The sequence below is a fragment of the Oreochromis aureus genome, linkage group 5 (assembly GCF_013358895.1).
Source record: "Oreochromis aureus strain Israel breed Guangdong linkage group 5, ZZ_aureus, whole genome shotgun sequence".
NCBI classification, from domain to species: Eukaryota; Metazoa; Chordata; class Actinopteri; order Cichliformes; family Cichlidae; genus Oreochromis; species Oreochromis aureus.
This window is the reverse complement of record NC_052946.1, coordinates 34,390,756-34,404,533: the sequence shown is the minus strand read 5'-3', so window position 1 is coordinate 34,404,533 and position 13,778 is coordinate 34,390,756. Positions and strand designations below refer to the sequence as shown.

General features: G+C 37.5%; 1 protein-coding gene across 1 annotated transcript in view; it reads left to right on the top strand.

Moving 5' to 3' along the window:
* Positions 1–13,577, top strand: part of LOC116326853 (cadherin-22) — a 71,726-nt gene extending 58,149 nt beyond the window's left edge. The window contains exons 9-12 of the mRNA XM_031748279.2: positions 2,726–2,843; positions 6,111–6,260; positions 6,534–6,635; positions 11,695–13,577. Coding sequence (XP_031604139.1) covers positions 2,726–2,843; positions 6,111–6,260; positions 6,534–6,635; positions 11,695–12,227 — 903 coding nt within the window. The 3' untranslated portion in view covers positions 12,228–13,577. The remainder of the gene's footprint in view (positions 1–2,725; positions 2,844–6,110; positions 6,261–6,533; positions 6,636–11,694) is intronic.
* Positions 13,578–13,778: the final 201 nt, after the last annotated feature.

The window sequence follows — 13,778 nt, the reverse complement described above, 5'->3', positions numbered from 1 at the left end:
GGTTTAGTTCAATAAAAAAAAACTCTCTTTAACATTTTTCTGCACCTGTATCCTGCATCTAAAATCAGAGACTTCTACTATAACAGCTGAGTAATGGCTTGATACATTTCTCTTGATCTTATCTGATCCTGCGTGCTTTTCTGAAACCAGACAAAGGAATTACAACTGCCGAACACCTGCTTTAATCATTCTGAAAAATGCCTCACTTAAGAGTTCTGGAGGTTGTTTGTCATGTGTGTCTCTACTGATTTTGAACTGTGTGTGTGTGTGTGTGTGTGTGTGTGTGTGTGTGTGTGTGTGTACATGTACACGTCACCCAGTACAAGATAAAACTTGTCTGCCTTAACACCAAAAACAATATTACAAAAAATAACCCCAGTATAAAGGCTAAAATGAATTTGCTGGTCTTTTTACAAGGTTCTGCAAAAATTATAACAGTGGTGGACTTCAGAGATATTGCCTGTTCCACATTCCTTTCTCAACCATTTACACTTTATATGTATATTTTTAATCATTTGTTTTATGCAATGATTTTCTGCCTAGACACTTTATCTCTGTCATATAATGCGGTGTTTTGCAACTAAGTGCAGAGTGTCGATCATAAGTACTAAATCTTTAAAGAATGTAGATTAGGTCAGAGGGAAGGTGACTGTGTTTCCAATCAGAATAATGCTGATGATGATGACTGAAAAAAATGAGTATTTGGACAGTCACAGTTTTTTTTTTAGTTTTGGTTTTGGTTTTTTTTGTAATTTTATCAAAACCACTGAAGTTGATTGCAAATCAAACAATTAAGATGTGATGAGGCTTAAAATAATTTTACACATACTCACAAGTGTTAAATGTTCATTTTTTTTCCTTCTTCTTCCTGTTAAAAGGGAGTTTTTTCTTCCCCCGTCACCAAGTGCTTGCTCACAGGGTCTCATCTGGTTGTTGTGGATTTCTCTGTATTATTGTATGATCTTTAACTTCAAGCAACCTTTGTTGTGTTGTAGTGATAGGGTTGGACTGGTAATCAGGCATACTTTGCATCTGCCAATGGATCAGTATAATTTATTATTTTCTTTGTTGACATAATTAAACAGTCTACAGGTCGGCTTGAAGGACTGACACTACAAGCACTGACACACGCCCATTGGTTAATTTTCATTACTGACACTGGCTTGCCCCATAAAATCTCTTAACTTGATCGGCCCTTCTACTACCTTTCCTGTACGCTCATGCACCTTGTTGGACAAAGTTTAGTGTGGAAGAAGTGATTGATAGAGATGAACAAACAAAAATGAAAAGGTAGAGCTGACAAGCTAAGAGGGAAAGAGCAAAAGAAACTAGAAATAGATGCAACAAAATATGTTAAATTAACCAACATGTCAGCTGCTGCATCGTCAACAGTAGTACCAGCAACAGCTAATGCAAAGCCCTAGCAGCCAAGCAAGGATGTTGTCGCTAGCGCTGGCCATTGAGAACTGCAGGAGGAGGGACAACAGTCCCAACAAGAGACTGAGGAAGGTGCAATTAATTTTAATATTCATTTAATATTAAAGTGCAGAAATCACATGGATAGGCATAATTGACAAGGGAGAGATTCAAGAGATTAAAAAAAACTTTTAAAATAAGTGTGGTTCAAACTGTGACTCATCTGACTAAGTGTGGGTTGTATGTAATCAGTTATTAAGAAAATATTTACATCATTTAGTTAATGGCAGCTGGAAGACATGGCTAAGATAAAATGTATTAATATAAAAAGAAGGGTGAATAAATAATTAAAGTTATATCACACATGCATCACAACTATTTTTCATCTAGTGCCATCGTAACATCCATGTCATGTAGATAATTTTGACAGTTATTTTGAACAAATAAATTTGAAGAGTTACTGTTTTGTCTGGTTTATTTTATTTACCTAAACTCAGTGATTGTTTTGCAATAAATAAAGATGAAGATAATCAAAATAGTAATGACATGGCCTTAGAGGTTGTGTACTGGCAGAGGAAACATAGAAACAGAGCCGATGGATGTGATGTGAAAATATCATTTATCAGCTCGTGGTTTCATGCTGGCTGTGGAGTAATAGGATGAGAGGAAGATGAATTGTCACTGAGAGCCCCATGTTAAGGTGAAAGGATCTCCAGGGGCTGTTTGATGTCTGTTCAGCTCACAGTGAATCCTATCTCACCTTATTGTATCCACACAGAGTTCTCAAAATTGGATCACAGTTGATTTTTATCTTTGAATGTGGATCACTATTATTGCATTAGATAGGAGAACTACACCCCCACCTAGTCTGTCTTTCTTTCTGTTCTCCTGCACATTTCCATTTTGACTTTACTCCTTCTTAGCACAAATATGGCAACATCAGAGAGTGTCTCTGACTCTGGCTCTTTTTTCCGTTCTTAGTTCTTTTCTCTTTTTAGTGAGATATTTTATGCTAGTTTTGCATTTCTAACATTAAGACTTTTTTTTTATTATTTTGCTGTGTCAACTTTCTAGAAAGGATTTTTTTCAATCTCTTTGCAACTGTAGTCCCTTTAAACTACTGTGTTACATAGGACGCTTTCTTAGCCCAAGTACACTCGTTCCACCTCAGTTTCTCCTTTATAAAAGACATATTTGAAATGCAAAGTGTTTTTATATATACATTTATTTGAAATGAGTAGAAAAGTCTTAACGTCTGTGCCTCCTTTCTTGTTACTTTATTTTACTTTTTCTTCTTTGCTTTCCTAAGTTAATTCACACCATCAGTGTGGTGGATAGAGACGAGCCACAGACTGGACATCGTTTCTACTTCAATCTTGCCCCTGAAGCCTCCAGCAATCGGTACTTCACCCTGTGGGATTTGAAAGGTAAGAGGGCAAAGATCCTAAATTAAAGTTATGTGTGAATAGGCATACAGTATTTGTGCAGCTATGTTGATAACATTATAAGCATTATTGAATTTTTAGATAATGACAGTAAAAGTAGGAGTCCAATCTGTGACCAGGTGTTATATTTGTTGTGAGTGAGTTTAAGAATGTGACATATCTATAATGAACTAATACTTACCACCATAACGAAGTGATAATATTAACAATATTATATTATTAATAATTGACCCCTATAAGGTCCAGGTGAAAGTAACAAAAAGTGTCCAGGTTGAAAAAAAGGAGACAAGGAGGCACAATTGCTAACTTAAAAGTTTGTATTAATTTTTTTACTAAATAAACTGAAAGAGAGAGACAAGCCACTATCGCCTTTTAAAGAAAGGAAACAACAAAACCCGAGTTTTCTCACTGAACTGTAAAGTAACTCAAAAAGGCTGAACACCAAAACACACACTCCTCTCCACAGAGCAGGACTAAGCACCTACCACACACAGCTCTCTAGCTACAAACCAAAAAGGCTCTCTGGCACTCGAGCTCTCCTTCCTCTGGCTTTAAGTAGTCTGGCACCTAAGGCAGGACAGCCGGCAGGACACTCCCATACAGGGTCAAAATCGGAGGACTGTACCGCTATATAGAAGTTTGGTGAAATCCATTTTTAAAAATGCAGATCTTAAGACAATGTTTACTTGAAAGACTATTGCTCAAAAAACTTTGTGAAAATATAAATTTAAATCCATAATTACAGTTTCTGGGTTATTTTAATCCAGTGCCAGATGGTTGATGTTTTTAACATTAAATAACCGATAAAGTTAACTGCCAGAAGACAAGTTGTTTGAGATTTTTTTTACGGCGTAGGGAAAATTGTGTATTTTTTGTGTGATTAGACCTTTGTCTCATAAAAGGGAGATATTTCTATTATTATTTTTTGGATAAACACCAGCTGTTACGCTCCTGTTAACTGAGAAAAATATCATTAGAAAATATTGCATGCCAGTATGTGGATGATTCTCTCCATTTTAAAAATTATTTTTATGGTTTTATGGTATACCTCATAAACTGCAGAGTTGTATCATGACTGTATTTTTTTCAAAGCCTTTTATATAAATGCATAAGCTTTGGAATATCTTTCACATTTGAACACTGTGTTTAACTGTGGATTTTTTCTCTATTTCTCAAATAATGGCTTTTTTTTTTTAAATATTGTGTTAAACATAAAATTTATACCTACCTGCAAAATGTAAGGAAACATTAAAATCAGTGTTCCCCAGTGATGACTTTGCTTTGTCAGGAAGATGAGCTTCTCCATGCCTGTCTGTGTTTTTGCAAATGCACTTGCAGATCCGTCGTTTAGATATGTATACCTAAGTGAATGTGACAACTGGTTAAATCAAGATTGATCTGACACCAGGAAAATGTCAGGGGAGCAGCCGGAGCCACAGAAATGTCACTGTAAAGGAGGCAGCAAGGTCTGCTGCAGTTCCGCTCGCTTACATGTGAATCCAACAAATATAACACAATAATATAGATACAAACACTGGGGACAGCAGAAGTATACCACAAGTGTTTTTCTGCCTTTTCACAAAAAAATGCACACTTACACACACATTGGAAAATCATAAATATTATCAGTGTCTGCTTCTATGTAGGTGATTATGGAGACTGGTAAATAATCACGGTACATATATTCTTAGATGTAATGTTACAATTTCACCCCATTTCCCTAGAAAAAATACACAACTTTCTATATCTATCTATCTATCTATATATATATCTATATCTATCTATCTATCTATCTCTATATCTATATATATATATGTAGTCAAGCCCACAAACAACACCTCAGAACATGTATATGTTTTGATGTGAGGCAAACAAAATACCACTCAGACATTTGATTCTCCTACCCCTGTTTTTGACACTGCCTTCTTTTCATGGACACATTCGTCAGCTTGTCACTTTCAATCTGTCACTTCTTTTCCTTATCATGGCCTCACATTGCGTTCTGTCTCCAAGTCTTGACACACAATGATGAAAAGGCATTTTTTTCATGTTGGTAAACTCTTTGAAGTTGTTGCTGGTCGTCTGTAAAGCAAAACCTTATCTCAACAAATAAAATTTGCTGCTACATGACAAACTGCCTTTATGTTATGGGTGAAATGCCCCGAGGCATGCTGAAAAGATACATAAGACAAATTTAAAAGGAAAATAAAAATACACATTTTGTTATAAATAATACCATAAGAGAAAAAAAAGAATTGCAAACTGAATCCTAATCTAATTATCCTTCTGGATACAGAAATTAAACAATACGTGGTGTGGGGGTGTTTTAAAGTTTTCAGAGGTATACAGTCTCAGACTGCTGTGTTCCTTTGGACTGACAAATTAAGTGATTAATTACTTTGTTACTGTTGGATACAGACTGTAGCAGATGTAGGGAGAATCTTTTCTTACAGCGTGCAGCAGTGGAATGGAATGCTGTGTTAAAGTCAAAAGGACAAACTCGGGTGTAGGCTTCCCGTACTTAAACGGTAATATGAAAATTGTTCTACATGTGTCAGAGGAGCTCCGAGACAACACGAATAACAGTGATATACGTTTGAAGAGATGAATTACTTGCTATCCTCTATGCAAGTATACCCACGAAGCCACTCTGACTCTATTTGTCAAAGCCTCGTCCTGTATTCTGAGTTACATTTATCTTTGTCTCTGGCAGAGAGCTTGTACATACACAAGTAAAGTTTAATTTCACACAGTGGCTTTCACAGTGATTTCCTCTCCTCTTGTTGTTTGCTTTTGAAAAAGGAGATGCATGATAAATGTTAATGGCATAAAAGCAGTTTATTTTCCCAGAAAAGTTTAACCTCAGGTTAAACTTGACAATCTTTGTCTGGAATCCTTGGACTGTGCACCGACTAAAATTATTTATTCTAATTGAGTTACTTCTACTACTTGGAATTATTGTTAACTTTCAAGTCGTGAAAACTATAATTATTTATTTAAGCTTGAGTGAACAACACTTCTACAAGTAGTTCTTTTACTGCTTTTATCATTGCAGATGTAAGTACAAAGTAGACAAAAAAACACAACAGTGGTAATAAACTTACTGAATTGAGTTCCATGAAATTTACCGAAGGCTAGTAAAAGCTAGACACTATCAAGGAGACATAGATGGTATTCTTTATCATAAGGTCACTAATATGTGTTTCTCTGCTTTACCTTCTCTCTGATCCCAACCCATATCTGACCCAGACAACACAGCTGGCATCCGGACTCAGCGGTCAGGCTTTAACCGCCATGAGCAGAACGTGTACTTCTTGCCTATTCTAGTAGTTGACAGTGGGCCTCCCTCCCTCAGCTCCACAGGCACCCTGACCATTCGTGTTTGTGGCTGTGACACAGGTGAGTGCTACTGTATGAGCTGCACCATTACTAACATTATCATCACTGTCACCTTCTGCAGAAGTAGGAGTGCTAAAAGGTCATCTACATGCCAAACAACAAAATAACACAAGGGCATAAATTTGCATTAAAATGGTCCTCTACAGAAATTTCACACTCTTAAAATCATAATATATACATGATAAAAGACATTTTCTTTACAAGATGAGGCTTTGACAAACTGCTTGTGTTGAATTTGCAAAGTAAATGCTCCTTTTATGTTTTATAATGCAGATGGAGCCATCCAGTCCTGCAATGCCACAGCCTATGTAATGAGTGCAGCTCTCAGTCCTGGGGCACTTATAGCACTACTGGTGTGCATGCTTATACTAATAGGTAAGCAAGTGAATGTTCTTATAAATGTATGGAAGATGAATGTATTGCTGTATGTTGAATTGTTATATGGATTCATTAGTTTGCGTTTTTGTGGTAATGCTTAGTTTGGGATGTTTACTTTAAGATTCAATGGAATCACAGTTGACAGCTGGGCCTAAAGACATCAATTCAAGCTCAGTGCCTTTTTTCATTAATTCCTACAGTTATGTTACCTTTTATTGAACTGGCCAGTTTCATATTTAATCCACATTTAATTAAACTGAAAATGCATATTTGTTAAAAACTTAAATGAGAGACATTAAAACAGATTAAAAACACCTTTTGTTGCTGCTTTCACTAGAAGAAAGAGGCACAGATGACATCTAGTTTTGTAAATGATATCAAGCTACTTTGATCCCTGGAACACAGACTGTGATGGAATGAATGGGAGTAAAGTGGAAGGCGTCTTGAGAAAGCAAACATGTAAAAGAGCAGTCTCAGCACTTGGAATAGAGGCTTTAAATAGGCTTTCCAGAAATTATTGGATTTTTATAGAGAGACACATACACATGTGCACCTCCTAGCACACATAAATGCATATGCTAACCCCCTAAGAGATGTTTGATATAGCCATTTTTTAAATTTTCATGAGTTTCCTTCCCACTTTCCCTTCTGTACGTGTTGGTGCTCCACTCCATAGTGACAGCACGAGACCACAGCGCTGTCACAGTGTTTTGTTTCCCTCGCCCGTTCCTCGACACACTTTACATTGCACAGGAATTGAATGATGGATGATGTGACACTATGCAGACTCAACTGTGAATAACAATGCTAACTATTTCTTTTAAGAGCTTTCCTAATGAGAGTTGTTAAAACTCTGTCTCCATTAACTGAGCCATCTACTGCAGTGAACTTCAAAAGCAGAGCATCATTTATTCATCATGGCTTTAAAAGCCTCAACAAAATGTTGTGTACAAATCTAAGACAACCTCAGCTGGCTATAAAAACGTTTCTCTGGTATTGTGGTTATGGTACTCTGAGCAACATTGCATCCCCCTGAAAAACCTGGGTATGGCCTTTAAACTACTAAAAACCTTGATTCTGTGCATGAAAATAGACTGTACAAAATATTTTATTTAATGGGTGGCTTAGCGAACAAAAACACGCAGTATGCAGTTTTTTTCTTCATTCCAGTGGTGTAAGTAATCCATGCCATTCTCTTGCCTGTAAATGTGCCTCATATAAAAAACTGAAGGACATGCTAGGTTAAAGCGCCTACATTCTGCTAGTCATCATGTGGACAGTCAAATCTCAGGACTGCAGGGGTTAGGATCAGGGGGATAAACACTGTTTTCACAACTATCATGTAGTGTGAATAACAACACTAGAGTGGGGCATGTGACAGGAATCGTATCACTTCAGCTGCGCACTTTCCTCTTTTCCTTTTTCATACTATACCACATAACATGCTATACACCTATACAAATTGCAAACCTAGATTAATAACTCCACTCCTAGTAACTGCAATGTAATTCATTTTCTCCATGCAACATTATTGTGTGCACATCATCTTCTCTCTCCCACATATGCATATATACACTCTGACTGCCTAACCAACAAGCTAGCACTCTCTCCAGAGACTGGGCAACCTCTATTATATCAATTGTTGGGTGATGAGAAAAATGAAAACAAATTTCTGCCTAATTACCTTACGAACAAACAATCCCTCCATCAGTTCATTTATAGGCCTGATGTGATGAATCCATTTCACTGCGTTGCAGCATCTGCATGCATCTATTCCAATTACCTCCCATCTGCTTGTGATGAACTCCCGCATGGGGGCAACCAGCGCAGCCCAAGGGTAAATTAACCGTCTTGTCAGGAACGCTTATCGCAACATCTGTACACATAGGGACCAGCTTTGTATGTATAAGAGACAGCTATGCGCAGGTACATATGCTTCCTGCAAGAGTAAACTCTGTACATGGTGTTGAATTGAAATTTAGACGTGCTCATCTCCTAGTTAAATATGTTTTCAGTGGCTTTCAATTCAAGCATCTGTATACCTAAAAGGTAAATTCCATTAGGAGGGTTTTTGAAAAGTGAGGCTATCAGATCATCTTCGCTTCAGAATGCCACATAATAGCACATACTCTTTAACACAGTTTACTAAAGGGAGGCTGTTCTGCATCTAGGAGTTCATAGTTTCCTACCTCCTATTGCTCTTCACATTAGTGTGAATTTAGAGTAATTGTCTTAGTGCTTGGTTAGTATGCATGGCAGTGTGTGCCACAGTTTACCACAAACCGTGACTCTTTCTTCAGCCGCCTGGCAATTAATTTACCCAATTCATACAGGAGAAGAATAAACACAATGGCTACAGACACCACTTTCCCAGTGGAGCCCAGCAAACAATGTAAGAAGAGAACAACTGTACGTATCAGTCAGAGATGCTGAATAAAATCCAATTCAAGATCAGCAAAGCTTTTTAGTCTGTGTCACAGCTCTGTAGGCAATGAACCCACTGGGTGTTTCACTTTACAAATTAATTTTAGGGCATTTATAGCAGTTGAAAAACAATTACCAGGAACAGCAACAACTCGTTATATAGATCACATCACTATTATATTCTAATGTTGTGTAGGGTGTACTGAGAAATGAGATGGGAAGAAAGGTGAAATATTTATTAATATAATCATATGACCTTCAGCGTCACATTTTCCGTGCCCTTATGCATATCAAATCAAATCAAATCAAATCACCTTTATTGTCACATCACATGTGCAGGTACACTGGTACAGTACATGCGAGTGAAATTCTTGTGTGCAAGCTTCACAAGCAACAGAGTTGTGCAATTCATATTAATGCATATTAATATACATGCTTTAACATGTATGGATTTCCTGTACACAGCACCTATTTCTAACATCCATCTATTTTGACTCTGAAACAATGTCACTATAGCTCATTTTCACAATGTATGAATGGGTATTCTGGGTTCAGGGCATCAAACAATATGTGCCATCCAGGACAGCACAGGCACCATTATAATTGATAGTCTTTTTATCTCTGTGGGCTTGTAGGCATCTGTTTTAGGCTATCTGTTCCAGAAGATGCATGATGTCTACTGCTTAATGATCTATCTGAATGTCCCTTCACTGGCATCCCTTTAGAGCTGTTGCTTATTGTGCCTGCTAAAAGGAAAAAAATACTGTAGGTACAACAAAGCATTTTAGAGAACATGCCAGGCAACTTCTTTTCCCTTATTGAGATGATATTGTAAAACGGGAGAGTAGAATAATTAGCTTTCCATTTTAGAGAAAGAAACAATTCTGAGCCTGCAAGAGTGTTGTAGTACTTGCCAATTTGTCAGCAATTTGCAATTGGCAGTGTTTTGTGAATCAGGACAGTGCTGCCATTTATAATCTGGTTTTTGTGAAATATGGCCCTCAGAAGCGAAAGACCATCGTTTTTCATGAACAAAAATAAACAACAACAACAACGAATATGCATTAAGATAACAAAATACCAAGGAAGTGAGTCAGAAGCTATTTGATGCTGCTGTACAGTTCAGTTTTTGATCTACAGTAGATTTTTTTCGCCTTTTAATTTAATAAATGAATGTTAGTACAATCGTATTGACAGGAACATCAGAATAAAGTACTTTTATCCTTGTCTTTCAGAGTATTTACAGTGCACTGTAGATAAATCCCTTCGCACATTCTTCTTTGCTAATAACCTGATCAAAGAGCAGCTAGATTGCTGTTTATCTCACTACTCAAAATTGAGTTGTTCATTATCTTTGTCACACTCCCCAGTGTGCATCATTCATTAATAACTGGCTCTAATAAGTTTTTACCATCACTGTAAATGACATTTAATGTTGTTGCAAATCTGAGACAAATCTGGTGGAAGTTTCAGAGGGAAAAGTGCAGCCCTGAGGAGGGATGACGAAGTTAGAGGGTGGGTGTCTGAGCTAAGTGAGACTTGTCTAATCACAAATGAAGGCAGTAATTAAAACAACTAAGCTGAAATTAAAGCCAGATTGATTTATCTGTGCATACAGCCTTTGTTTTCCTCTCATCTCATTAGTCCATAACAGGATCTATCACAATTCTTTTTAATCAAGACTTATTTTTTAAGCATTTATCTCTCTTTCTGAGTGGTCTCCTCAATTTCTTAGCTGAAGAAACAAAAAGTCTTACTTTCACTTGACTTGGATGAGTATTGATATACACATTGGTCTCCATTAAGCCTTTTGAATCATATTTCTGAGTGAGGCAATCAAGATGTTGAAAAATCAATGCTCATGCATTTGAAATGTAAAACTTGATAATATATTATCTTCCCCTGCGGCGCCTTTGCCCCGAGAGGTGAAATCAAAGTTACTATGGGTGTAGTTAGAAACTTTCCTATGGAAAGCACTTGCAAATCCATCATGTGCAGTGTATGCTCGACATACACATTTAGCTCAGTAAGGAGAAAGAGAACACGTAACGAGCAAAATTTATTGCAGAAACCTGAGCATGCAAAGTAGAAGCATTTTACTCAGATGAAAAGCAACATCATAGAATAAAACCCCAGATGAAGGTAAGGTAGACTAGACTGCAAGGACCCTAGCCACCGGCGGTGAGTTGCAGATGGCTGAAAAAGACTGTTTAAGATGAAGTGGACAATCCCGATGGGTTGAAGACACGGAAGAGACAGTTTGACAGTCAGATTGACAGACTAATAGGACATTTTTTTAAAAAGGGCCTGAACATGTAAGCATTTTATGTGTTTTTTCATCACAAAATGAAAAGGGGATTCGCTTTTTGCATGCAATATGTTTAAGCCCTGACAAGTCTGAATTCATGCCCCCTGTACTCCGTGTGATGAGAAACCTGTAAATGAGAACCTTTTTATCTGTGTTTTACCAAAGCACGAGAATTCAGTGTGTCAGAACATTTGTGGATATGTGTTTTTGTGTTTGTCTTTAAATCTATTCACTGAATTGCTAAATATTTTACTTTAATTTAGAATTACAAATATGGTCTCTTTTCACTTTCTTGTTCTCGCTCTCTCTCTCTCTGTCCATCAGTTCTTGTTTTGCTGATTCTAACCCTGAAACGCCACAGGAAGGGCCAGAGGATGACAGAGGACGAGGAGGACATGAGGGATAACGTCATCAAGTACAACGATGAGGGTGGAGGGGAGCAGGACACTCAGGCATATGACATGAGTGCTCTGAGGAACCTCTATGACTTTCCAGAGGCCAAGAGCTGTGACTCTGGCCCAGACATCCGCTCACTGCCACAGTGGATACAAGCGAAACGAGTGGGTGGCGGTGGCGCAGAGGCAGCTGCTGCGGCAGCAACAGACTTTTCCCTTTTCAAAGGCTACATTCGAAAGAAGGTGGAGCAGGCTGATGCTGACCTGTCAGTGCCACCATATGACTCCTTCCAGACATACGCCTTTGAGGGCACCAGTTCACCGGCGCTTTCACTAAGTTCCATTCATACACTGTCCACCACCTCAGAACAGGATTTCTCCTATCTCAGCGAATGGGGACCACGCTTCAGGCAACTGGCAGGCTACTACGCACCAGGAAACCCTGAGGAGGAAAGGTCCTAGCACAGCTTCTTCTCAGCAGAGACACTTTTAAACACCCTCTTCTTCCTCCTACTTATCTCTCTCCCCTTCTCACCCTCTGGCAGGCTACTGAGATCAGAGCCAGTCTATGTACTCATTAAAGTCAGAGTACCACCTCTTTATCTCTTTAGCAAAATTCCCAGTCTCAGACTTTGAACTCCTTTGAGAAAACTTTGAGAGTTTTTTTTTTGCTTTCTTTTTTTTTACACTTGTTTGTTTTTTCTCGTGTGTGAGAGTTTTAAGATTTAAATTCAAAAGCTCTGGTGATGGTATGAAATAAGGAAGAGTATAGCGATATCTAAAACTGCTATTTAACCGTGTGCAAAGAGAGAGTTTGTTTCTCTCCCGAAAGAAGAACATTTATTTTAAGTTAAAAGACGGACTGTCAGCATTACATGGGTGGGGTTAAACCATGCCAAGGTAAAGTGTCATGTATTTATTTGATGCCGAAATATTTATGTATTTATTTGTTTTTATGTATTTATTTATTTATTTATACCATGCTCACTATGGTAACTACAAGAGTGAACTCTGCTAAAGTGTTAATGAAAAAGTAAGGGGAAAAGGACATCATTAATCAAACGAGACAACATGGAAGAAAGAAGACCCGCATTAGCAGGGGACTCCACACAATACCAGTGAAGAGATGACATCTGGGTCATATAAAATTACATTCTGGAAAATATTTCTATTTATTTTCTATGACCACTTTTGTAAAATAATAACCAACTTCAAACAGATATACGAAAAGCAAAGGAAACTAGAACAGAGGCAACACACTGAATAATAGAACTGCCGAAGAAAACAGCTGCCAGTTTAGTCTGAATGGCAAAAACTGATGCACTTTTGCTGTATTTTAGTGATTTATAAAAAAAAAGGAGGGGAGTTTATGGTCACAAACTGAGAAAAAAATGTGTGTTAATCATTTCTTATCCTTTCCACAGCCATTTTTAAGGCAATAAGGCACAAACCGCAGCAGTGATTTAAGACGAAACAAAATGACTGTTTTCCTGGAATTGGCTGATGCCCAGCTTTGTCCTACAGGGAGCCAATCTTTATTCCAGATTTGTGTGTGAATGTGTACAATATGTTCAGTTTATTTCATATCCTGAGATGTTTAATTTTCCTTTTGACGTTTTATTTCCTTTGGGGTAAGGGGAGAACGGTTATGTCTAATTAAAGAAAGAGTTTTATGGGATAACGTGATTAAGGAAGTGGTCACATCCACCTGGTATCCACAGCCTTTTCAGTGTTGACCTTAACTTGCAAATGTATGGAAAATGAAAAAAAAAAAAAAAGCTAAATAAATATTTGATTTTTTGGTAAAAACTACATCTCGCTTGGTGCAATAAACTAAATTACTCAGTGAATTGCTTTGTAAATGAGATCACGGAGATAAAGTAAATAGAGCATCTCTGTTACTAATTATTGTTTGCCACTTGTTTGCTGAAGATGTCTGCTGAATAATGAATAATTGTGGAGCTAGGTTTTGTTTACACCAGGGGTAGATTCAGAGAATAGTCGTAGATGGAA